This window comes from Giraffa tippelskirchi, chromosome 3 (assembly GCF_054371585.1).
Source record: "Giraffa tippelskirchi isolate mGirTip1 chromosome 3, T2T-mGirTip1v1.2.pri, whole genome shotgun sequence".
Taxonomy (NCBI): Eukaryota; Metazoa; Chordata; class Mammalia; order Artiodactyla; family Giraffidae; genus Giraffa; species Giraffa tippelskirchi.
In genome coordinates, this window is record NC_137277.1 from 563,935 (window position 1) to 590,221 (window position 26,287).

The 26,287-nt window shown below is 54.6% G+C and overlaps 1 protein-coding gene across 1 annotated transcript; it reads left to right on the plus strand.

Annotated features, from left to right (window-relative positions):
- Positions 1 to 505: 505 nt before the first annotated feature.
- On the plus strand, positions 506 to 22,811 carry LOC145542266 (uncharacterized). The gene is made up of 5 exons (XM_081580761.1): positions 506 to 783; positions 4,239 to 4,422; positions 5,273 to 5,387; positions 19,327 to 19,623; positions 22,455 to 22,811. The coding sequence occupies exons 2-5, from the start codon at positions 4,336 to 4,338 to the stop codon at positions 22,559 to 22,561; spliced, it is 606 nt and encodes a 201-aa protein (XP_081436887.1). The 5' UTR covers positions 506 to 783; positions 4,239 to 4,335; the 3' UTR covers positions 22,562 to 22,811.
- Positions 22,812 to 26,287: the final 3,476 nt, after the last annotated feature.

Here is a 26,287-nt window from a genome sequence, read left to right on the forward strand (position 1 = left end):
GAGTTCATCGCAAGTGTCAGAGAAGGGAGTGGAGAGGGGATTCTCCGCGTGCGTTCGGGGTGCGGGGGGAGGGGCAGCGATGGGGCGGCAGGGCTGAGGTGGGCAGGCGCCCTCCGCGGCCACGTGGACGGTGGGTGTGGCGGTCCTCGTGGGTGGGCAGCCGGCCTCGGCGGTCTCCTCTGAGCAGATCATCTGTTGAGCACGTGACTCCAAAGAAGCGCCCTCCAGTGGCCAACAGGCCCGGAGCGTGCTTGTGGGCGGTGGGCGGCGGGCCACGAGGCTGGTAGGTTCATTTCACCCTTCATCTTGGCAACACGCGTTTGTCGAAGTCCCTCTGTGGGAGGCTCCACAGAGGAGCCCACGTCTCTGCAACCTGTGAGTAAATGCACAGCTTACCACGTGAGGGGATTAAGGCTGCAGCTGGAATTAAGGTTGCTCCTCAGCCTCCCTCATACAGGGGGTGATCCTGGATTATCGGGGGACCCCAATGGAATCACAAGCATCCTTGGAAGCATAAGAGGGAGGCAGAGAGGAAGTCAGAGCGATGTGCTGTGAAGGCCTGAGCCCGCCGCTGACTCGAAAGATGAAGGAAGCGGCGTGAGCCCAGAGGGGGCGACTCCGGCAGCTGGCCAGGGTGGGAAGCGGGGCCCACCTAGGGTGGCCGGAGAGGACCATGGCCCTGCCTACACCTCGACTCTAGCCCAGGGAGCCCCCACAAGTGTAAGACAGGAAATCCGTGCTGTTTCAAGCCTTAGATGGTGACCTCTTTACAGCAGCCCTAAGGTATGCTAAGGCCCAGGCTGGCACCAGGTTCTGGGGGCCAGTGAGGAGTGTCCCCCACCAGTCATAGTCCAGAGGGGGCAGCCGGGCCCCTGGGGAGTGGGTGGAAGGACTGGCTGGTGGGAGAGAGGTGGAGAGCCCGGACCTGGGAGGGGACGAGCCAGCAGGTGGGGTCTGGGGAGGCCCTGGACACACGCGGCTGGCCCAGTAGCCACGGCCCAGTGACCTTGGCACAGAGGCTTGCGTCTCCTCCCGGGAGCTGCAGGGGAGTCTGGGAAGGTTTTGAGCAGGAAGCGGATAAGTTTTGATGAACCCGACCAGAGAAATCAGGCAGAAGCAAAGCGAGTCAAAATCAGAGACAGTGGATCAGAAACGAAGCTCGTCAGGGTCCTGGGTCCAGCGGGGCGGCCTGGCTCGCAGGTGGGGAGACCGAGCGAGGCCCTGCCTCCCTCGCTCTTCCCAGCTGGCCTGGGTCCCTGACCCGTCGCAGGTGAGTCCTGGAACTCCTCGGGTGGCCCGCTCCCCTCTCCTCCCCACACTGTGCTCAAGGGCCTCGAGAAGGGAAGGCGGTAGAGATGGAGCCGTGGTTACAGGCTGAGCTGGGCCTGCCAGCCCTCCATAAATTAAACGTAAACTGTAACAATTGATTATTTGGGGCATAATTGCCATTATTTTCTAATATGAAAAAGCAGGGATGAACGCTGGAATGGATGCCAGCCAGAATGAAACCAGGCGTTCAGTTCATTTCTAGAGCTGCAGGCAAAGTGGTCCCATGGAGGGGCTGCCTCGGGCCACGCCAGCCTGCGCGGGCTCTGGGGGGCACGCCCCTGGGCTTGGGGCTGCTGGGGGCCGGACTCCGGCCTCTGCGGGCTGGGCGGGTGGCAGCCCCAGCTGCTGGGGGGTGGGCCGGGCTCTGGCCCCACGCAGCAACCAGAAGGGCAAGAGGGAGGCAGCGGAGGAGCTGGGAGGCTGGAGTCAAGCGCAGACTCTCAGCTTCTCGTCCTTGGCCGAAGCCCTGGGGCCCACGGGTGGGCTTCGATGGGGAGCCGGAATTCCCTCCTCATGTGACTGAGCCTGGAGACCCCCAGTCCCCACTTTCCCTGTGGCTCCACTAACAGGGTCCTGTCTTGTTGTTCCTTTTTCAACTCGTCCAGTCCCTGGGTCACCATGGTGACGACACCGTGTGATTCAAACCCCGCCACAGCCCAGGGACCATCACAGCAGACGCTCTGCGCCCGCGACCTCCTTAAATCCCTCAATCCCCCGCCGGCCGCGTTGCCCCGATTTTACACAGAAGCTTGAGGCTCAAAGGGTTATGTGGTTTTCCACCTACATACACCTTGTTAGTGGCAGAGTCCGGATTCACACCCAGGTCTCTGTCAATTCCTGAGCCAGCCTCTCCCCTCCGTGCCTCTGGCCACCGTCCCAACCTCCTACCACCCCGGCCCCCAAGGGCCCTCCTTAGATAGGCCCCAGGGAGGGCTTGCTCTGGCGAGAGAGGGGAGACTTCTGCGGTTTGGGGCGGCCACTTTTGGAAGCCAGCACTTGCAGGAGTGGTGTTTCCTGCTGCCTTCAGAGCTGGATCGTCTCTCAACCAGACCCACTTCCAAGCCATCATGTAGTTGCCGAACCAAACGGCAAACTGCGGGTGAGAGGGCTGGTGTCGCTCCGACGCTGGAGCCTCCTCTCCTGGTCCTCCTCTCCTGGCCCACAGGGTCTGGGCGTCTGGGGGACAGGCTGGCAGGAGGGGCGGGGGCCAAGGCTGGTGCGGACTCAAGAGCCGGGTCGCAAAGGATGTGGCGTCTTTCCTTGAAAGGGTGGGATGTCATTGAGGGAATTCAGAAGCTAGAAGCTGAGTGGCATGCACAAACCTTCCAGAGACTAGCCTCAGCGTGGAGCAGAGGGCAGAGGGTGTCAAGAGACCCCGAGAGGGAGGCTTGGTGTCTGGGCAGGAGAGGGAGCTGGCTTGGGCCAGGCAGGGGCCTCGAGGGGAGCGGGGAGAGACCTGAGCTGGACGGGGTGGGGGCGGCCTTGACAGAGGTCTCCGGAAACGGAGCTGAGAAGGGAACAGCAGAGGGCCGGCAGCCACTCACCTCTCGGACCGTCCCAGCCCCGCCTGGTTCAGGACATGCGCCGTGTCTGCTGCAGTGCCCGGCCCCAGCCCTCAGGACCCGCTGCTGGGAGCTGAGTGGGCAGCGCCCTCCTGACACCATGTAACTCGCGGTCCCTGTGCCCGGCGCCCAGGAAGCCAGCGTGGCCTCTGTGGCCGCTGGCGTCTGCTTGATTGAAGACATCAGCTCAGGAACTGCAGCTTCCTGGATGAAACCTAAAATCGCATTGACTCTGCGGCTGCAGCTGGAAGGACTCCAGCCCCCCAGACGCTCCGATAGAGGCCGGCTCGGCTTGCTGGGCCGTGGCTTGAGTCCCCCCACGCCCTCCAGCGGCGTGGCCTTCCCCTCCCCAGGGAGGTGCCGGCCCAGCAGGAAGCCTGGGGACCATTTAGACCAGGAGACGGGCCACTTGTAAGAAAGAAGGTCCCCCCAACACACACACACACCACACATACACATACCACACACACACACACATACAAACACACATACTCACACACACTCACATACTCACACACACACTCTCACTCATGCATACACTCACACTCACACACACACACCACACACACACATATACAAACACACACACATATACAAACACACACATACTCACACATACACATACCACACACACACATACAAACACACACATACTCACACACACTCACATACTCATACACATACCACACACACACACACACATACAAACACACACATACTCACACACACTCAAATACTCATACACACACTCACACACACACACACTCTCACTCATGCATACACTCACACACACATGCTCACACTCATGCATACACATGCTCATGCACACACACACTCACAACTCACACACTCACACGTACACATGTGCACACACTCTCACATACACAAACTCATACACACATGCACACACAATGACACACACTCACACACATACACACACTTGTGCACACACACCACACACTTACACATACACACACATACTCACACACATGCACACACTCACACACACATGCTCACACACACACATGCACACACACATACTCATACACACATGCACACAGACTGACATACACTCACACATACATGTGCATACACACATGAATGTGCACACACATGCACACTGTCACATACACACACTTATACACACACGCATACATACATTCACACCCAACTCACACACACTTGCCCATGCACACACACTCTCACACACACTCACACACACTTATGCACATTCTCACACACATTCTCTCTCTCTCTCTCACACACGTGCCAGGGCTAGGACAGTTAATGTTCTATGAGCAGCTCTTATCTGAAGAGAGCTAATTGATTCCAATTTGCATTTTCCAGGTCTCATAATTCTCTGTTTTGCCTTCTTTACGCCGGGGGAGCCCTTGGGGGCCGTGCAGTGGTGTCACAGGAGGGCTGTGTAACCCGCACGACCAGCATGTATTCAGCAGCAGGACAGACGATGCCTTGCGTCACCAAGAGCACCCCTGGCCCTCGCCCCATCGCTTTTCCCCACGGGAGGCAGGTGTGCCAGCCTGGGAGCCCCTGAGACGTCCTTCCGCCCCCCGCCACCGAGGAAAGAAAGCAGGCGGGATGCCTCGGGGGGACCTCAGAGGGGACTCTGAGCTGGCGGCTGCCCCTCCGGCATTCCCAGACAAGACGGTTCCCCACTGGCAGGTGTCTAGAGACAGTTTACTTCGGGAGGAAGGACTCAGCTCTGTCTGCACATGGGAGAGTGTTCAGCTCCCTAGAGCTGCCGGGCAGGGTTCCAGGAAGCAGGGTTATTAAGCAGGTTTTCAAAGTCTGAGGTCATTCTGTTCTCTCCTCCCTGCAAAAACCCCAGACGTCAGCTCCTCCCAGCAGCCGGCTCCCCGGGTTCCTGAACGCCTGGCCCCATTCATTCACTCACTCATTCACTCCCTTACTCCACACACATTCATCACGGCCCTGCAGTGCGTCAGGCACCGGGGTACAGGATGAACACCGCACGCAGCCCTGTTGTCAAGGAACTGACTTTCTGGTAAGGGAGGAAGAAAAAAGCAAGTCAATAAAAGAGCAATAGAGAGAATGGTGTGAACAGCCAAAGAAGCAGGCCCAGCAGAGGGCATGAGGGACCCACCTGGGTCTGGGCCGGCCTCTGGGCTGGGCCCTGGGCAAAAGAGGAGGCCAAGCCTGGGGTGCATGGCCAGACAGTGACTTTCGGGAAATGTTAAAAGCAGCTCAAGGCGAGGGATGGCTGACTTTGTGAGCCAAGTCGTGAGGGCTGTGTTCGCCTTGCTAAGCAGTTTAGGTTTTATTCAGGAGGCAAGGGGGAGCCAGGACAAGTTCTGAAGCCAAAAAGGGACACTAGTCTATGCGCAATGTCTGTATTTTAGGACAGTCCCTGTGGCTGCCACGGGGTGAGTCTTTGGAGAGAAGACGGGCAGCGTGATAACCTGATCTGTGAACAGCGAGCATGGCCTGGAGAGGACGAGGAGAGACACCGAGGAGGTGAGATCCCCAGGTGGCTTGTGAGACGTGGAGGGAGAGGCAGTGGGTGGGTTTTATTCCGAGGTCCCTGGCCTGGGGAACTGAAACGGTAAAGGCTGCCCTTATCTGTTTCAGGAACACTTTCAGCAGCGAGATGTAGAAACCTAACAGTGACTTAAACAATAAAAACAAGTTTTTAATTACCCCACATCCTGATAAGTCTGGAGGTGAGCCCTCTAGGGCTGGGTTAACGTCTCAAGCGTGTCATTAAAGCGTCATTAAAGCTCTAGGGTCTTTCTTTTTGCTCCCTCCATCCTCAGTGTATTTGCTTGTTAACCTCATGGTTGCAAGATGGCTGCTGTAGCTCCAGACATTTTCATGGCAGGAAGAAGAGGAAAGAGGTGGCCATAGCCACGTCTGTTCCCTTAAATCAAGAAAAACAAAGCTTCCAGAAGATTCCACCTATAAGTCAGTGGCCATCCTTAGCTTGAAGAAAACTGGGAAAGTGAGTTTTTAAATTTCCGGCACCAATAGTGGAGGCACATAAGAAAGAGAGGGGCAGGGAACAGGCCTTGAGTTAGCAGTGTCACCAACCAAGATGACAAGCTTTGGAGGAAAAGGCAGCTTAGCCCCACGCCTGGGGAGGAGTGGGTTGTGGAAAAAAAGCAACCTCAACTCAAGAGAAGACTCTTGAGAGTGCCTTGGACAGCAAGGCTATCAAAGCAGTCAATCCTAAAGGAAATCAACCCTGAATATTCATTGGAAAGACTGAAGCTGAAGTTCCAGTACTTTGGCCACTTGGTGAGAAAAGCCGACTCACTGGAGAAGATCCTGATGCCGGGGAGATTGAGGGCCCGTGTCTCTGGGCGTTTCCTCCTGTTACTGCGCAAGAGACCAGACCCTTCCCGACTCCAGAGCAACCACTGAAGTGTCAGGCATGCGCAATGACGCTCAAAGGAAATCTCTATGGACCTGCTGCACCGTCCGGAGCTCGCTCATCTAGCCGGATAGTAAAACCCTGGCGGGCGGAGAAGAAAGGCTGCTGGCCGGGAGCAGCCCACCTTGCCCTCCTGCCGAGGTCGCCCACCCAGGGGTCCCCCGGAACCTCCCGCTGCCGGCGGTGGGCCCCACCGTCAGACCCCAGTGCTGATCAAAACAGGCTTCCTGGACACGGAGCTCTCTCGGTCGGGATGCGCGGTCCGCCCTGGGGGGAGGGGCTTTGGCTCGGCTGTCCCGTGACAGAGGTGGGATCTGAGACCCTGGGCTATTTTGGGGGCGGCCGTGGGTCCCCATCAGGCTGGAGGACGGCTCGATGTGAGATTGCAAGGACTGGACCAGGCGTCCTGGCTCCCTGCCTGTTGACCATGCGCAGGTCACTTCACCCCTGTGAGCTTCGGGGTCTCAACTCTAAGATGGAGATCACACCGCCTGGCACCCTGGGGCCTCACCGCAGCTCTGGGAGACCAGCATCCTCAGCAACCCCATCTTGCAGAGGAGAAGACTGAGGCCACGGAAGTCCCCTGACCAGGAAATGGCAGAGGCCGAAGCCCACCCAGGTCTGTGGTTCCAGAACCTGGGCTCCGTCCCAGCACAGGCTCGTCCACTGCCTGAAGGCATTATGTGTCGTGAAGGCAGAGTCTGCTTGGCCGGCAGGGGAACGGCTGACTGGCAGGGGGGCCAGCTGACCATCGTGAGGCGGCTGACCAGCGGGGGGCGGCTGACCAGTGGGGGTACGGCCGCCCCGAGGCTCGAGCTGCCGCCCCCTGGCAGCCCTCCCCCCTCCCCCCGGGCCGGCTGGCAGCAAGCTGGGGAGACACAGTTGACAAAACACATTAGCATCTTCCTCTCTGCTAATTAGCTTTGTGAAGAATTATTTGTTTATCTATTATTTTCACCAGAGAGCAACTGGGGCTGTGGGAATGTGGTGACAGGTGTTACGTGAAAGGGGAGGAAAGGAGCGCGCCCCTTGCCCAGAGCTAGACGGTCTCCACGTGGACATGAGAGGGTCAGGGAGCCCACGGGCATGTGGGGAGAGGCTGGGGGAACAGAACATTCCCCAGGCGTGACTAGAGGGGGCACCCACACCCCAGGGGTCTGCAGAAACAAGCCCACCCTGGACGGTGTCTGCCTGAAGGTCGAGGGCATCCCCACCCCGCCCCGGCGGTCGCTCTCTCTGTCTGCTGAGGAAACCTCCCTCCGTCCCTCACATCCCAACTCAACAGCACCTCCTCTGGGGAGAAACTGCAGACATTTGGGAGCGGAGCCCAGTCCTGCCTTCATGCCGTTGTCTGGGTCCCTCTCCCGGTCATCCTGGCACCTGCCAAGTGTCTCACTGGTTTCCGAGGTCAACCATGACTGAGCACAGGTGGAGCTGGTAAACGCTGGTTAAAGGGGCAGCTGGTGTGAGGCGATGGCTGCAGGCTGAGCAGGTGAAGGAGGGCTTCCTGGAGGAGGAGGCTGGGAGCTGTGTGTTCAGTGACTGTGGGGTGAGTCTGGGTGGCTCTGCACACAGTACGGGCTGGATCACGTACCCAGAGGGCCTCCCTGAGACACGACTGCCTCCTGAAGGCAGTGAAGTCGTGTCTGGCGCTGGGGCCTGTCTCAGCACTGGCCTGACTCAGCTGTGTGTCTGAGGGACCTCACCGCTGTGTGTGTTTGCTCACGTGCTGAAAGAATGAACGGAGACACTGTGATGTAACCAGAAGACAAGGGGGTCCAACGCCCTGAAAGTGGAGCTTTCCTTTAATTCTGCATTTCCACTTTAAAATAATTTGTCCTAAGGAAGTCTATCTCAAACTATTTCTGCAAGTATATTCATCATGATGCTGGTTCAGATAGGAAAATGTAAAACAATACAAATGTCCATCCCCAGGGGACTGTTTCAGGAAATTATATCAGTGCAAATACTGGAGTGACTAGCCATTCCCTTCTTCACTGAAGGAACAGCCATTCCTTCTGGGTTGGGATCATCCCAACCCAGGGATCAAACCTGAGTCTCCTGCATTGCAGGCAGAGTCTTTACAGTCTGTGTCACTGGGGAAGCCCTTACATCAATATAATAGAACATATACAGTTAATTGCAAAGAATCTTATTTCCCTGGCCAGGGATCAAACCTGCAACCCCTGCATTGGAAGGAAAGTCTTAACCACTCGCCCACCAGGGAAGTCTCAAGAATACAACCTGACAACAGCAGCGTTGTGTGTTTTCAGAGTCCGACGGAAACTGCACCTGCTGTTTAACGAAAAGCTGGGAGAAAACATTATTCAAGGTTAGAAAACAATCATCATTTCTTTCGGCCACAGAGTCAGCTTATCTCAGCAGTTCTCAGATCAGCTGGGTCAGACGCAGCTGGCCTTGGTCTGGTCAGGTTGGCTGAGCTGATTCAGCTGTTTATACTGAGCTGCCAGGGCTTCCGAGGTGGCTCAGGGGGAAGAGCCCACCTGCCAATTCAGGAGATGTAAGAGACACAGGTTTGAGCCCTGGATCGGGAAGATCCCCTGGAGAAGGGCATGGCAACCCACTCCAGTGTTCTTGCCTGGAGAATCCCATGGACAGAGGAGCCTGGTGGGCTACAGTCCACGGGGTCACAGAGAGCTGGACGTGACTGAGCGACTGAGCAGGCACACACACTGCACTGCCAAGCTGGCATCTGGTTGGGACGACGGGTAGCATGTGTCTCCCCTCACACAGCAGGCTCGTCTGGACTCCTTCGCATCACGGCTCAGGGCTCCACGGCTGCAGAAATGGAAGGATTCGCTGGAGCCGAGCCTCTGGAAGTTTAAGCCTGGAAATCGCATGTCATCTTCACCGTATTCCGTTGGCACAGAAAGACGAGTTGAGCCCAGGTCCGGGGGCAGTGAGACTGATGACCCTGCCTCCTGGTGATGAGTCAGCTGCAGACAACTGTGGTGCTTCGTGTGCTCTGCCATGGAGTCGTTCCGAACAGTCACTTACCGGACACACACTGACCATCTGTCATGCTCTGTGCTGGGCGGTGGCCTTCCCGTGGGGGAGAGACGCCCATTTCACTGGCGAGTTTCACCCACCTGAGCGCCGAGCGCACAGTAGCTGCTCAGGGAATCTTTGATTCCCTCCCGAGGAGGGAGGCCTCGGCACCTCCTGCCAACACCACTGAGAAGCCGCTCAGAAGCCTCGCCGTTACTCCCCAGGTGAGAGGCCACGCAGCAAAGCAAACCATTCCGACACAGACTCGCATGAAAGCAAAGAAGGGCTTCCTCTAAGATGAACAGACAGAATGCTGAGTTGTCACATGTGCAGCCTGGTCCAGGACAAGGAAGCTGCCGCCAGCTCCACCTTACACAGGAGAGAAAGAAGCGACCGCCTATTCATTTAGGAGGAATCATTATTCTGGGTTTAGACACAAGCAGACAAGCATAGGAGAAGAATCCATTTCTTTGGTGTTGCCACTAATACCAACTCTAGACACCCCGGAAGGCAGCCTTGCTAGGTTGAGATTCACAAACAGGGTCAGAGAGTGGAGGAGGCTGGGGAATGTGTGTGTGTGTGTGTGTGTGTGTGTGTGTGTAAGGGGGGGGAGGGAGAGAGTGAGGGAGAGAGGAAAGAAGTGGAAAGCTTCAAATCTTTTCAGAAAAGCGTGTGTGTGTGTGTGTGTGTGTGTGTGTGTGTGTGTGTGTGTAAGGGGGGGAGGGAGGGAGAGAGGGAGGGAGAGAGGAAAGAAGTGGAAAGCTTCAAATCTTTTCAGAAAAGCACACAGAATGCCTCTGAAGATGTTGGTTTGCTTTGGGTGTTTATTTTTTACAAACTGAAGACTTCCTCTTTTCCGGGGAAGAGGTTTTTGGAGTAGCTGCTCCCTGACCCGCTGTCTGTGTCTGCCTCCCTGCCCTGTGCCTTTGAGGTGGCTGCTCGTGGAGGCAAGATCACGATCTGTTCCACCCAGAAACCGGACTCTGCCTGTGTTTGAACAGCTCATAGCGTTTTCTGGGACGCACAGAGAGATGTCCAATGTTGATCCCACCCTGTCCTGGTCCTCCTGTGGCCCAGAAGTGCAGACAGGCTGCGTGTCTTGCAAGACAGGGAGGAGGAGGCTGGTGGGGAGGAGTTGAGGGGTTGCAGGCCAGTGAGGTACCAGGTAGGTCATGGTCCAGCGTGCGGTCCTGAGACCGTAATAGCTCTCCCCCTCCCTCACTGGGTAAACTTCAGGCAAGTTACTACATCGTGCCAGCCTCCATTCCTCACCGGTCAAATAGAAAAGGGGACTGTGTCTATTCAGCGTATAATAATTGTAAATTTTGTTGTTCTGTGGCTCAGTCACATCCGACTCTTTGCTGCCCCATGGACTGTAGTCCACCAGGCTCCTCTGTCCATGGGATTCTCTGGGCAGCAATGCAGGAGGTGGGTTGCCATGCCCTCCTCCAGGGGATCTTCCCCACCCAGGGATCGAACCTGGATCTCCTGCACTGAAGGCAGATTCTTTACTGTCTGAGCCACCAGGAGCTTCTTAATTGTATATTTAGCATATAATAATTATTAAACTGCTAGCACAAACCAAGTGCTCAATAAAGCACCGGGCTGATGTCTGCATGTTTGTGTCCCCTCAAAATTCATGTGTTGAAGCCTTAACCCCCGATGTGACAGAATGTGCAGGGGAGGCCTTTGGGAAGTAATTAAATTTGGGTGCGGGAGTCGGGGTGGGGCCACCACGATGGGATCAATGCCTTTACAAGGGGATGCTGAGGAGCGAGCGCTCTGCCACACCAGGCGTGGAACCCGGGGAGAGGCGCCCCTAGAACCCACCATGCGGCCCCTGCTCTCGGAACCCCGGCCACGAGAACTGAACGTTTGGTCAAGCCTCCTTCCCAAAGAGCAGCCCTGGTGCAAGCTAGTGGAGAAGGTTTCTCCTCCCTCCAAACTCGCATCTCCACTTGTGAAAAGCCGGACTTGTTAATCAGACGTTTTTTGGTTCCACTGTTGCTTCTGGGACAGTAAATAGAGTGGATCTCTGCCTCAGACAGACTGGTCAAGCTGCCTTTGGAAACAGATGGCATTCTGTGTCAGTGACCATGGAGAAACAGGACAATCAGTGGTCCTCCAGGTCCCTTTCATCAGGCAGGTGGACAACCAGCCCCCTGAATGAGGATGAGCACAGAAAGTCCACTCCCTCGAGGTCGTGGCTGCAATCTCCTAAGTATTCATTCTAGACACACAAATAGCCAATTAGTGCCAGAGAAAAGGAGATGGGGACTGAACGGGTCATGCGATTGCCTTTGTCAGGAATCTAACAAGCAATTATTTTCATCCCAGTTAAGGAACCATTCTTTCTTGGATCCCAAGGAGGCAGGTCCCTGCTGACTCCCCAGCGATGGGCTGGGCTCCCTCTCCACCATATTACCTGTCAAGGCCAAGATTCTAGGAGTCATCCACGGGGCTTCCCTTTCTCCCTGGTTACACATATGTTCATCTTCCATTTTCCTCCCCCGATCGGCTAGGGACCTTCACCCCCAGGCCCTGCCATCTTCACCAACATCTCTTTTAAATGTCATAGCCTAGGCATTAGGCAAGAAGGAGGAATTAAACTGGCTTTCTCCAAGCCAAGACCTGAATGGCCAACCTGTTTATTTCTTGTCCTAAGGGTGATGGAGAGCCATTGGACATCGTTAGATGTGTGTCATGAGGGGCTCACACCGATGGAGACAGGAAGAAGGGACTGGATGGGGCACAACTGGAAATAGAAAGGCTCAGAGGCACCCATGGAAGCATCACAGGATCCGATTTGACTGTAAGATCAAAGAGGGGAAAAGGCAGAATAATAGTTTAACAAAGTAAAATTATATTTCTCTTTCATAGTCAAGAAATATGGAGATATGGCTAGTGCAGTTTTCTTGGTGTCAGGGACTGGACTCCTTCTAGTTAGTTGTTTTTCCATAATGGCTTCTAGTCACATACTCATCTTGTGATCTATTATGGCTGCTGGAGCTCCAGGCATCACATCTACATTCCATTTGGAAGGAACAAGGGAAAGGGAAAAGGAAACACAGGTTGTTCATTCAAGGACAATTCCTGAAAGTGAAAGTTGCATATGCCACTTCTGTTTTAGGTGGAGCTTAGTTGCATGTGTTCCCTTGTCAAAGAGGCTGGGTTGTTGCTGTTGTTCAGTCACTCAGTTGTGTCCAACTCTTTGCGATTCCATGGAGTGCAGCACGCCAGTCTTCCCAGTCCTTTACCATCGCCCAGAGTTTGCTCAAACTCATGTCCATCAGGTCGGTGATGCCATCCAACCATGTCATCCTCTGTTGTCCCCTTCTCCTCCTGCCTTCAATCTTTCCCAGCATCAGGGTCTTTTCCAATGAGTTGGCTCTTTGCATCAGGTGGCCAAAGTATTGGAGCTTCAGCTTCAGCATTAGTCCTTCCAAAGAATATTCAGGGTTGATTTCCTTTAGGATTGACTGGTTTGATCTCCTTGATGTGCAAGGGACTCTCAAGAGTCTTCTCCAACACCATAGCATCAATTCTTCAGCACTCAGCCTTTTTATGGTCCAGCTCTCACATCCGTACATGACTACTGGAAAAACCATAGCTTTGACTACACAGATACTTGTCGGCAAAGTCTTTGCTTTCTAACACACTGTCCAGGCTTGTCATAGCTTTTCTTCCAAGGAGCAAGCGTCTTTTAATTTCAGGGCTGCAGTCACCGTCTGCAGTGATTTTGGAGCGCAAGACGATAAAGTCTGTCAGTGTTTCCACTGTTTGCCCATCTATTTGCCATGAACTGATGGGACCGGATGCCATGATCTTAGTTTTTTGAATGTTGAGTTTTAAGCCAACATTTAAGAGAGGCTGGGACATGTCTTTATTCACGGCAGCCACATGTCCAGCCAAACATCAGGGGCCCTGTGACTGTGGAAGAGCCGACTGTAGCTGGGAGTGGCTCCCATTGCCTCGACCTCGTGAAAGCCCTCGCCTTCCTCCCGCAGCTGATGTCCTCTCCCCAGGAGGCGGGCCTGGAATCCGTCCCGTCCTCCCATCCAGAGCCGGCGCCGCCGGGGTCGGACACCGGCAGGGGGCGCGCTTGAGCTCTCGTTCGCGACCGCACGTCCTGTCGACGGAGAGCAGCTGGGCAAGAGGCGGTTTTGTTTTTGGGTTTTTTTTGAGATGTTTTGTTTTTAAAGACATTTTTAAAGAGAGTTTTAGGTTCAGAGTTGGAAGGAAGGTACTTTGAGGGGAGAAGACAACAAAAATGACTCTGGCGAAGGGGCCTGAGGAAGACCTGCTGGAAGGACGGGGCCGCGCACGGTGCTGGGGGCCGGGACCGGGGTTTGCCCACGCCCGAGCCCAGCGCCCTCGGCTCCCCAGCCTCTCTCGGCCGCTCCGCCTGCCTGGCCCAGGGGCTGCCCGCTCTCTCCGGTGCAGCCCGAGCGTCCGCTCTGCTGCGACCCCACCGCCCTGACATCGTGGTGCCCACGTGCACTGACGGGGTTAGCGCTCTGCCACCCCGAGGGCGTCCCCGTCAACTCCCCCGGACCGGGGGCTTTCGGAGGCCGGGGCCGGCACGGGGACTCGGCGTCTGGAGGGAACCTCTGCGACCCTTCCTAACGTGAGACCCACTGGGTTCCGGGGGTCACGTGTGGATGGCGGGTGAGCACCGTGTTTCCGGAGGTGAATTCATCAGTTACCCGGACCAGCCGTTTGTGCACAAAGGGCGCTTCTCCGGGGCGGAGTCTGTCTGGCCGCCGGGCAGTTTTAGGAGCGGGCGACCCGGAGCTGCTGCGAGGCGGGCTGTGCATCGCTCTAGCCTCTCCCGGAGGCCTCCCGCCGCTCCCGCCGCTCCCGCCGCTCCCGCCGCTCCCGCCGCTCCCGCCGCTCCCGCCGCTCCCGCCGCTCCCGCCGCTCCCGCCGCTCCCGCCGCTCCCGCCGCTCCCGCCGCTCCCGCTCTTCCTCCCGCTCCTCCCCTACCCCGCTTCCCCCCGCTCCCCCCGCTCCCGCCGCTCCCGCCGCTCCCGCCGCTCCTCCCGCTCCTCCTCTACCCCGCTTCCCCCGCTTCCCCTGCTTCCCCCGCTCCCGTCTCTCCCGCTCCTCCTCCCGCTCCTCCCCTACCCCGCTTCCCCCGCTTCCCCCGCTCCCGCCGCTCCCGCTCCTCCTCCCGCTCCTCCCCTACCCCGCTTCCCCTGCTTCCCCCGCTTCCCCCGCTCCCGCCGCTCCCGCCGCTTCCGCTCCTCCTCCTGCTCCTCCTCTACCCCGCTTCCCCCGCTCCCGCCCCTCCCGCTCCTCCCGCTCCCTCCACTCCCCTCGCTCTTCCTCCCACCCTCCTCCCGCTCCTCTGCTCCTCCCGCTCTCCCCTCTCTCCCCTCCTCCCGCTTCTCCACTCCTCCCACTCTCCCCGCTCCTTCCCTCTTCCTGCTCCTCCTCCTGCTTCCCCGCTCCTCTCGCCCCTCCTCCCCCCGCTCCTCCCGCTCCTCCTCCCACCCCTCCACTCCTCCTCCTGCTCCTCCTGCTCCTCCCGCTCCTCCTCCCGCTTCTCCACTCCTCTCGCTCCTCCTTCCACTCCTTCTCCCACTCCTTCGCTCCTCCCACCCCCTCTGCTTCCCCCTCTCCCCCCTCCTCCTCCCACTCCTCCGCTCTCCCCGCTCCTCCCGCTCCTCCTGCTCCTCCTCCTGCTCCTCCGCTCCCCTGCTCCTCCTCCCACTTCTCCTCCCACTCTTCCCGCTCCTCCTCCCGCTCCTCTGCTCCCCTGCTCCTCCTCCCACTTCTCCTCCCACCCCTTCACTCCTCCCGCTCCTCCTCCTGCTCCTCCCGCTCCTCCGCCTCCTGGGCCTAGGAGGCAGTGGAGCCGAGGCCGCACAGATGGCCTCTGTGGGGAGAAGGGGTCTCTACCCCAGCCTCCCTCTCCTGCCCCGGGCCCCAGGGCTGATCCAGCCTGGGCACTGGAGGTTAGGATGCTCGGAGAACACTCTTCCCAGCGCTGCTTCCACCTCAGGCTGCCCTTTGACCTCTCACCCCAGCAGCACTGTTAACTCTTTGTGACCCCGTGGACTGCAGCATGCCAGGCTCCTCTGTCCTCCACTGTCTCCCAGAGTTTGCTCAGCTTCACATATATTGAGTCTATGACGCCATCCAGCCATCTCACCCTCTGCTGCCCCCTCTCCTTTTGCCTTCAATCATTCCCAGCATCAGGATCTTCTCCAGTGAGTTGGCTCTTCGCACCAGGTGCCAAAATATTGGAGCTTCAGCTTCAGCACCACTCCTTCCAATGAATATTCAGGGTTGGTTTCCTTTTGGATAGACTGATGGGATCTCCTTGCAGTCCAAAGGACTCGCAAGCATCTCCTCCAGCACCACAGTTCGAAAGCATCAATTCTTTGGTGCTCAGCTTTCTTTATGGGAGGTAGTACTGGCCCAGCCACACCTGGGGGCTTCCAAAGGGGTGCTGAGCCTCCTCCCTGCCTGCTGAATCAGAGTCAGTGGGGCCCAGCAGTCTGCTTACCAGCTCTCCGGGGGGATTCTGACTCCTGCTGTGCTGAAAGCGCTGCCCCAGCTGGCCTCAGGAAGCACAGAGGGCTGGGGTCACCTGCCCATGGTTCCACTCACTCATTCATCCCCCGAGGGCTTATGCAGCGCTAGATGTCCACCCAGGTGGCTCAGTGGGTAAAGAATCAACCTGCAGTACAGGAGACGTGGGTTTGATCCCTGGGTCGGGTCGATTCCCTGGAGGAGGAAATAGCAACCCACTGGAGTATTCCTGCCATGTACAAAGGAGCCTAGCAGGCTGCAGTGCATGGGGTTGCAGAGACTCGGACGTGACTGAACGACTGAGCACACACACAGATGTCCCCCAGGCGCTGGGGAGTCTTCAGTGAGCAGAGGAGAGGAAAACCCCAGCCTTGTGGGGAGACACTCAACATGGAACGTTAGGAAGCAGAGTGTGGGGGTGTTGGATGGAGGAGACTCCACCAGGGAGGAGGGCATCTGAGCTAGAAGGGGCCAGAAGAGCAGCTGGCCCAGCGGGTGAGGAGAGCTGGAAGGAGGTGAGAGCAGGGTAAGCCTGGTGGACACTGGTGGGAAGAGTGTGCGGAGAGGAGGCAGCCGGAGCGAAGGCCCTGGGGCGGGGGGGCCGGGAGGACTCACCGGGGCCGGGGGAGGGGAGGGCATGAGGGCAGGATGCCAGACGGGCGGGGGCACCTCAGGGCCGGGTCCTCTCTTTGCCCGCGTCCCATTCAGACCCGGACTTGCGTGCCTGGGCACAGCCTGGGGAACCGAGCCCTGCAGAGGAAACGCCGTGTCCATACAAACAGGCAGAGCTCAGAGACAGACCTTGGGTCAGTTCCAGACCATTGGGATAAGCATCGCAATAAAGCAAGTCACACGAAGCTCTGGTTTCCCAATACGTTAAAAAGTCGTGTCTTCATTATCCTGTAGTCTGTTAAGTGTGCAACAGCTTTATGTCTAAAAAAGACTTGCATGAGTGAAGTCACTCAGTCGTGTCTGACTCTTTGAGACCCCATGGACTGTAGCCTACCAGGTTCCTCTATCCATGGGATTTTCCAGGCAAGAATACTGGAGTGGGTTGCCATGTCCTTCTCCAGGAGATCTTCCCAACCCATGGATTGAAGCCGGGTCTCCTGCATTGTAGGCAGATGCTTTACCATCTGAGCCACCAAAAAAGACTTGCTCTTAATTTAAAAATACTTTGTTGCCAAAAAATGCTAACCATCATCTGAGCCTTCTGCAAAGATTAATCTTTTTGCAATGGTAACATCAATGATCACTGCTCACAGATAACAAGTAAAATAATAATGAAAATGTTCAAAATATGGGGAGACTCACCAAAATATGACACAGAGATACGAAGTGGACAAATGCTGGTAGAAAAGTGCCTATAGACTTGCTCAAAGCAGGGTTGCCACAAACCTTCGGTTTGTATAAAACAAAACGAAACAAAAACCCGGAATATCTGTGAAGCACATGAAAGTGAGGTGGAATGAAACAAAGTCTGCCTGTGCACGGACACTTGTTCTGTGAGATTGTGTAGATGCTGCTGTGATGAATCGACCACTGCTGCTGCTGCTAAGTCACCTCAGTCGTGTCCGACTCTGTGCGACCCCATAGATGGCAGCCCACCAGGCTCCGCTGTCCCTGGGATTCTCCAGGCAAGAACACTGGAGTGGGTTGCCATTTCCTTCTCCAGTGCATGAAAGCAAAAAGTGAAAGTGAAGTCGCTCAGTCGTGTCCGACTCTTAGCGACCCCATGGACTGCAGCCTACCAGGCTCCTCCGTCCATGGGATTTTCCAGAGAAGAGTACTGGAGTGGGCTGCCATTGCCTTCTCCACCACAGGTACGTCCAAAACTGCAGAACTTGTAGGAACTCTCGGCGTGGGCTGACCGTTCAACTGCTGTGACGCGTGCTCTGAAAAACAAGCCGCCATCCAAACCCAGGAAGCGCCTTGTCCTAAAGCTGTAGAAGTGCGAGGCCTTCATGGGCCTCTCCTGCTCACCCCCCACCAAGAAGTCAAGGCCATGGGTCCTTTTAGAGTCTGTGTTTTCAGCACAGAGTTGGGCAGACAGAGGAGCAGGCAGAGTCTCGTTTCGGGGCTGCCAGGTCACAGGGCCCGTGGTCTTCTGTGGAGAACCCCAGAGAAAGCGGGACAAGCCAGCCTTGCTCTGGATGCGCCCCCACCACGCAAGCTCAGATGAGTTACCACTGGCCGCCTTCAGCCTTCCGAATCTCAGCTTCAGCTTCCTGACCTTGTCAGCAGGGTCAGCATTTCCTGTTCTTATTCCCAATCAGACTTCTGTGAGCAGATCCTTTGCTTCGGAAATGGAGCAACTGAGCCAGGAATGGGAGCTGGCTGGTGACTGGTTAGGACGGCCTTGGACCCTGGCAGCTGGCTGGTGACTGGTTAGGACGGCCTTGGACCCTGGCAGCCTCACCCAGCTACCCTAGCCACAGTCCCCAGGAGGATCAGAAAGACCCTACTACTACAGACTGACCAGGAATGAGGACAAGAGAATCTTAAAGAACAACTGCTCTTGACAACGTTCCTGAAAATGTTACTTTGAAATTTATTTATGTATGTCAACCTAAAACTGCTCTAAAACTAGCTCATTAAGAAGAAATGAAAAATTTATAAGTGCAAAAAATTATACTGGGATCATAAAGTCTCCTTTATTTTCCCCTTGACTACCAAATCATAAAACACAAATTTAGTAAAAAGCACCCAAAAAGTCATACACATCATTTGGATGTGTTTGAAAGCTGCTCTCAGTGAATGAGACGGTTGCATTAAGGAGGGTTCTGTCCCCTTGCATCACCAAATGCAGAAAAGAAGATCTAGTTTCTGGTTCTGGTTCACAGCACTCAGTTGACCCTAGGACCTCAGGCCAGGGGCTTGTTTACGGTCACCAAAGCTGTTCCCAGTGTTTGTTATGAAGACTCCACGCCTGGAGAAGCACACACACAGCCATGTGTTTCTGGAACCCCTGGGGCGGTGCCCCAAGAAAATTAGTGGAGCAGGGTCATGACCTTGAATCGTATCCCATCTCCCAGTGACCAAGTGTTTCTCCTCTTCTTATCTTTTGTTCTTTCCTGCTCCTCTGGCTCTGACGTCCCAGCCACACTTGCCAATCTGCCCCCTTAGGAGAGCAAGGCTGGGCATCCAGAGTCCTCAGGAGGCGGCCGGACATGACCGGACGTCAACCACGAGGTTTCATGTTCCATGGATTCACCTTGATCGTACCTTTCTACTTCTTTTGTGCGTGATACCGGATTTCCATGCACTGTGTGAAGTTGACCAAGATTCTTGTTTTAAATGAAATGCATTTCAGTAGATAAGAAAGTTGATTTACAAAAAAAATGTTAAATATTAATATTACAAGAAGTACCTGGATGTGGCAAAAAAAACATGTGCACACACATACAGACACACGTAAGGCATGGAGATATTTATTTATTTGCTTATTTGGGGGTTATTTCCTTCCTTACTTAGGGGCTGCGCATACCCACCGCGCCCTGGGAGTGGCAGGGCCGGGGGAAGCACCGGCTGTCTCGCTCCTGCGGACGCGGAGCGAACCGAGCGTGCAGGTGCGGGCTCCGGCCACCAGATGGCGCCGCCGCCGTGCCGAGCGGGCGGCCGGGCTCCGCTTCCTGAGCTCCATCCAAGCCCGCTGCCGCTCACACATCCCGCTGACGTCCCAGTCGCACAGGCTCAGCGCAGCGAGGCCGCCCCCGCTCTCCTCGCCCGCACCCTGTTTCAGCGGCCTCCCCGGACCTGAACCTGCCTCAGGTGTGTTTCCGGGCTCCAGCCCCGCCCTCCGGGAACGTGGTCAACAACGTAGAAGTAGATGTTTTTCTGGAACTCTCTTGCTTTTTCGATGATCCAAGGGATGTTGGCAATTTGATCTCTGGTTCCTCTGCCTTTTCTAAATCCAGCTTGAACATCTGGAAGTTCATGGTTCATGTACTGTTGAAGCCTGCCTTGGAGAACTTTGAGCATTACTTTGCTAGTGTGTGAGACGAATGCAATTGTGTGGTAGTTTGAGCATTCTTTGGCATTGCCTTTCTTTGGGATTGAAATGAAAACTCACCTTTTCCAGTCCTGTGACCACTGCTGCATTTTCCAAATTTGCTGGCATATCGAGTGCAGCACTTTCACAGCATCATCTTTCAGGATTTGAAATAGCTCAACTGGAATTCCATCACCTCCACTAGCTTTGTTTGTAGTGATGCTTTCTAAGGCCCACTTGACTTCACATTCCAGGATGTCTGGCTTTAGGTGGGTGATCACACCATCGTGATTATCTGGGTCATGAAGACCTTTTTTGTATAGTTCTTCTGTGTTTTCTTGCCACCTCTTCTTAATATCTTCTCCTTCTGTTAGGTCCATACCTTTTCTGTCCTTTATTGAGCCCATCTTTGCATGAAATGTTCCCTTGGTAAATCTGATTTTCTTGAAGAGATCTCTAGTCTTTCCAATTCTGTTGTTTTCCTCTATTTCTTTGCATTGATCACTGAGGAAGGCTTTCTTATCTCTCCTTACTATTCTTTGGAACTCTGCATTCAAATGGGAATATCTTTCCTTTTCTCCTTTGCCTTTCACTTCTCTTCTTTTCACAGCTATTTTTAAGGCCTCCTCAGACAACCATTTTGCCTTTTTGCATTTCTTTTTCTTGGGAATGGTCTTGATCACTGCCTCCTGTACACTGTTACAAACCTTTGTCCATAGTTCTTCAGGCACTCTGTCTACCAGATCTAATCCCTTGAATCTATTTGTCACTTCCAATGTATAATTGTAAGGGATTTGATTTAGGTCATACCTGAATGGTCTAGTGGTTTTCCCTACTTTCTTCAATTTAAGTCTGAATTTGGCAATAAGGAGTTCATGATCTAAGCCACAGTCAGCTCCTGGTCTTGTTTTTGCTGACTGTATAGAGCTTCTCCACATTTGGCTGCAAAGAATATAATCAATCTCATTTCGGTGTTGACCATCTGGTGATGTCCACATGTAGAGTCTTCTCCTGTGTTGTTGGAAGAGGGTGTTTGCTATGACCAGTGCGTTCGCTTGGCAAAACTCTATTAGCCTTTGCCCTGCTTCATTCTGTACTCCAAGGCCAAATTTGCCTGTTACACCAGGTGTTTTCTGACTTCCTACTTTTGCATTCCAGTCCCCTAGAATGAAAAGGACATCTTTTTTGGGTGTTAGTTCTAGAGGTCTTGTAGGTCTTCATAGAACTGTTCAACTTCAGCTTCTTCAGCATTATTGGTCGGGACATAGACTTGGATTACTGTGGTATTGAATGGTTTGCCTTGGAAATGAACAGAGATCATTCTGTCGTTTTTGAGATTGCATCCAAGTACTGCATATCGGACTCTTTTGTTGACCATGATGGCTACTCCATTTCTTCTAAGGGATTCTTGCCCACAGTAGTAGATATAATGGTCATCTGAATTAAATTCACCCATTCCAGTCCATTTTAGTTCGCTGATTCCTAAAATGTCGATGTTCACTCTTGTCATCTCCTGTTTGACTACCTCCAATTTGCCTTGATTCATGGACCTAACATTCCAGGTTTCTGTGCAATATTGCTCTTTACTGCATCAGACTTTACTTCCATCACCAATCACATCCACAACTGGCACTCAAGTATCTTTCAATTCGATAAAAACTTGATTGGGCTTCCCAGGTGGCGCTAGTGGTAAAGAACCTGCCTGCTGATGCTCAACACACAGGAGGTGAGGGTTCGATCCCTGGGTCAGGAGATCCCCCGGAGGAGGGCGTGGCAACCCACTCCAGTGTTCCCGCCTGGAGAATCCCATGGATGGAGGAGGTTGGAGACCACATACGTCAAGCGGCCCCTCCAGCCTCTGGCAGGTGGTTGACCGCTTACACATGAGTGATTCTCCACTCTCTTCTGGGGAAACAATGCAGAATAAGCCCAAAATTCACACTAAAAGTGTGACAACACTGTTCTCTGCTGAGTTCCCTTGCAGGGTGTTTAGAAATAGACAATTAACTTAGAACAGCTGGTAAGAAGGACAGACACAGCCCCTTGTGAACTTGTCTGTCTGGTTTGGGCAGTTTTCACTCGACCATTTTTATGAAAAATGGCTCTGTAAAATGCTTTTAATTCCTCTCCCAAAATACCAAGCTACGCGCCCAATTTCTGTCACCTGGATCCTCACTCCGTCCCTAACCTCCATCTCTCAGACCCTCCACCCTCCTGCTCACTATCCTGGACTTCCTCCAGGTTCTCAAACCCACCTCGGAGCTTTGCGCCTGCCAGTCCCAGCCCGGAAGCATCCGTCGTGGCCTTTCCCCAGGGACTCTTATTCACCAGGGTTGGGCTCAGTCGCTCAGTCGTGTCTGACTCTGTGACCCCACTGACTGTAGCCCACCAGGCTCCTCTGTCCACGGGACTTTTCAGGCGGGGATACTGGAGTGAGTTGCCATTTTCCTCCTCCCGGGGATCTTCTCCACCCACGTCTCCTGTGTCTCCTGCGCTGCCGGCAGATTCTTTACCCACTGAGCCATCAGCAAAGCCCCTTATTTACCAGGGCTGGGCTTAAAAGTGCTTTCTTCAGGGAAGCCTTCCCTGATAACTGACCCCACTCTCTCAGCTGCCCTTTTAGGCTCAGCTGCGGAAGTTTGTATTTACTTCCTCAACGTCCAGCTTCCCCATCGTCTGTTGCCCATCACTTGCCAATGGACAGCGTCTGAAGGTTGACGTGGCTGGTTCTCAGCACAGTCAGAGCGTCTGCAGCACCACCACCGCTGCATCAGAACAGCAAGCTGGTCATGCTGCCAGGACCTGCCAGAACCTACATCTGTGCACCCAGCGTTTCCATGGCAACCAGCTGGGCCCTGGTGCGGAGCATTTGTTTCTCTAATTGGGCCCCCAAGTTAATCGCAGATGTGCCTCTATGAAGGCAGGGGACTTACTGTGAAGTCGTGGTTTATGAATTCATAGGGCTGAACCTCTGCTGCGAGAAACTCCCTCTCAGAGTCAGGACTGTGGGAGGGGCGGATCGCCCCGCATCCGCTGTCCTGAGCCCCAGGGGGAGGCCCGCAGCCCTCGCGCTCAGCTCCCTCCCACCGCCTCTGACACCCGCCCCCGCCCGTGGCTGCCCTGTCTGCCCCTGCCCTGCCCTGCCCTCTTCCTCATTCTCGGAGCCCGTCGCCAGGTAAGCTTTTGGAGGTAATTGCTAGTTTCTCCGTATTTTTCTTCTTTCTAGAGATGATGGGATTTCAGAGCAATGTGCAGTGTTCTCTCTCGAAAGACGTGTCTCTGCACATATTTGCAGCTTAATTAACAGCCTCCTGATTGCAGAGTTCTCCCAGGGGGACACACCTGCTCTGCCTTAGGAAGCTTGGAATTTGCTGTGTGTGTGTGTGCGCGCGCGTGTGTGTGCGTGTGCCGGGGGGGGGTGGTGGGGGGGCAGCTATCTTTTTTTTCCCACTACAATTTTTCTGTCTCTTCAGGTAAATGCATTTGAACTCTGGTGGACTTTAGGTGCTTCCTTTAAAGAAACGATTTTGAATCATCTCTGGACTGCTGTCCCAAAGGAAAGTCTGTTTTCTTGCAAGGCATGTGTGCCAAAGATTGTACCAGGAGAGGCTGTAGGCGTGGTTTCCTCTCTGTCTCGCTGCCCCTCCGTGTCAGAGCGCAGCAGACTCCCTGGGAGCTGAGATCTCACTGGGACTGTTGTCCCCCACAAGGCTCCCAAGGGGCGGGTCCCCCCTCCCCCAGGCTCCCAAGGGGCGGGTCCCCCAGGCTCCTAAGGGGCGGGTCCCCCCGTCCCCCCTCTTCCCCCCGCCCCGAGCCTGAACCCCAGGCAGTGAGTCCTTCCCCTCTGAGGACCCGAGGAGTCAGCCAGAAGGTCTTCTGTGCTTGGAGTGGATGCGGCTGGGACTGCCTCACCCTGTCCCTTCCTCCCCGGGGAGTGCCCGCCGCCAGCCTCTCGGACCCCACCCCCACCACCCATCCTGTCTGGGACCCCCTGGTCCAGCTACGGCCTCTCCTTAGCTCTGCCTCTCAGCCCGGCCTCTCGAGTCAAAGCATCTGTTGACCGCTGTGCTGGGTCCTGGACCCCAGCCTCCCTTCTGGAATCTTCTGCCCCTCAGCTCCCCACCCCGCAGCTGGGAGCCCACCCTGCCGCCTGCATTTTTGGAAGTAGCTAGGAGAGGGGATCTTCAACATTCTCATTTCAAGAAAAGAACATGTTTGTAACCGTGTGTAGTGATGGGCTTACTGTGGAGGTCATTTGCAATGCATGCAAACATCGAAACATAACATTGCACACCTGAAACTAATATAACATTACATCATCATACCTCAGTGGAAATGAGTCCAGCCTAACTCATCCCTCCCTGAAATCTCTGGTTCCCCATTGCCTCAGAAAGGAAGTCCGAAATCCTTAGTCTGGAGGTCACGCTTTACTTTCTGGTCCCAACCTACGTCCCGCAACGCAACCCCCCTGGCCACTCCCCCTTAGTGCCCTGAGGCCCCTTACAGGGCCTCCACGGTGGGCGGGGGTGACTGTCACTGCAAATGCCGAGTGGTGGGGAGTGCAGGGGCCGTGCACGGAGGGGTCCCCTCTGAGGGAAGGCACAACAAGAATTCAAGGGTGATGGCCATCGTCACCAGCTTGCTGGCCTGGGACCACGGCTCCCCAGCTGGGCACCCGCAGAGTTGCCGCAGGACATTCTAAGGGAAACACAGCAGCATCTGTCTTACTGCTATGATGCCTCCCTGGAAATGGCCTCCTGCCTTTGCTCTGGGCGTCTCTGAGGCTGATAGAGAGGGGCCATTCCTGAGCCATTCAACCAGGGCAGGCTTCTCAGAGGAAGCTTGCGATGTGCTTGTTTGCTGCCCTTGGAGCAGAGGAAAAGCACAGGGCCAGAAAGAATCACAACATCAATATTCATAGGTCTTGAGAATGAGGATAGGTTCAAAGATAAGAAAATGAAAATGGAGTAGAGTGGGCAAAATGTTGCTAGTAGATGATTCTGTTGGAATCAGCCCAGATGTCCACAGGTCCGTCTGTGTTTCCACAACTGCACGAATGTCAGAAGGACGTGCACGAGAAGCAGTGTCAAGGCCACGAAGGGGCTCGGCTCGCTCCTTTCTATCCCAGGGCGATATATTAAAGAGAAGGAAATCAATGAATTGGCCATAAAAGGGCAGAATTGTTAGCTTTTTTCCTTATAGAAGAAGCACTTGAAATTTGCAAAAACAAAACAACTGCTTCTTTGTGGGTGCAAGTTCCAGGCTGAATGGACAAGTGAGTAATTTGATGCGGGAGGGGTAAGTGCCAGTGTTAGTCACCCAGTCGTGTCAGACCCTTTGCGACCCCATGGACTGTAGCCCACCAGGCTCCTCTGTCCACAGCATTCTTCAGTCAAGAACACTGGAGCGGGCAGCCACGCCCTGCTCTTCCCCATCCAGGGATCGAACCCCCATCTCCTGCACTGCAGGATTCCTTACTGTCTGATCCACAGCAAATTACTTTAGAGATAAAGAAACTTAAAATCCATTATCAAGGGCAGTTCAACATCTCAAGAAAACTTGTATTATGCACAAAACTCTTTTCTTGGGGTCCACTTTCCATAGACCTTTTATTTTTTCTCCTTTAATCACTTTGTTCATTTAGAAACAGCCACCTGTAAGTCAGACCTACTTTCTTTTTCTTCATAAAATGTAATTTCATTTCTCATACCTTTTTTTAAACTAAAACCATACATCCTACTTTCCTTAAGCAAACATGAACTGTCCTTTACGTTAGCATTCTGTAGATTGTTGAACATAAATACCAATGATAATTTCTAAAAACATTTGTTTTCTTATAGGGAACATCTCAGGGTGGCACCAAGCATATTTATTAATAGTCCAAAACTTCTTTAGTTTCTCTGTAAGAAGTTAGTGTTTAGTAGTTAATATTTTGGACTTTTAACCCCCAAACTGACGCTCCAGGTATAGGCTGCTAAAGAGCGGCTTATGGCCTGTCAATCACCTTAGGTTGCAGGTTTGTGTCATCTTCCTGATAAACCAAACAAATGCACAAGGCCCATCCCGGGGGCAATGATAGCCAGAGTCTGGATCAGTTGCAGAAATCACATTTAAAAGAGACATTGCAGCCTAGAGGGTCTATGAGGGCAGCGACCAGGATGAGGAGATACCCAGAACCACGGCACCTACAGCCTGAGACGGGACTTAATTCACCTGCAGAAGAAGAGGTGACCAGTCACTGGGGACCAGCGACTATTCTCAGCTGCAACTCAGCAAAGCAGGCTCGTGTGGCGTGTCCCCAAGGGCAGAGGGGCGCCAGCGGATTGCAGTAACCCGAGTCGGGACACAGCCGTGGGCGGCCCAGAGCCTCTGCGGGGCGGGGCGCGGAGGGAGGGCTCCTCAGAAGCCAGGACACCCGGAGACCCAGGGGCGGGGAGGCGGGGC

Bases quoted from the DNA above. Each gene is read 5' to 3' on its own strand.
- LOC145542266 (XM_081580761.1), top strand. From the start codon at position 4,336: ATGTATTCAGCAGCAGGACAGACGATGCCTTGCGTCACCAAGAGCACC. The intron at 4,423-5,272 runs GTGTGCCAGCCT...TCTGTATTTTAG, and splicing joins CTTTTCCCCACGGGAGGCAG to GACAGTCCCTGTGGCTGCCA. The intron at 19,624-22,454 runs GTGTGTTTCCGG...CCACTCTCTCAG, and splicing joins CGGACCTGAACCTGCCTCAG to CTGCCCTTTTAGGCTCAGCT.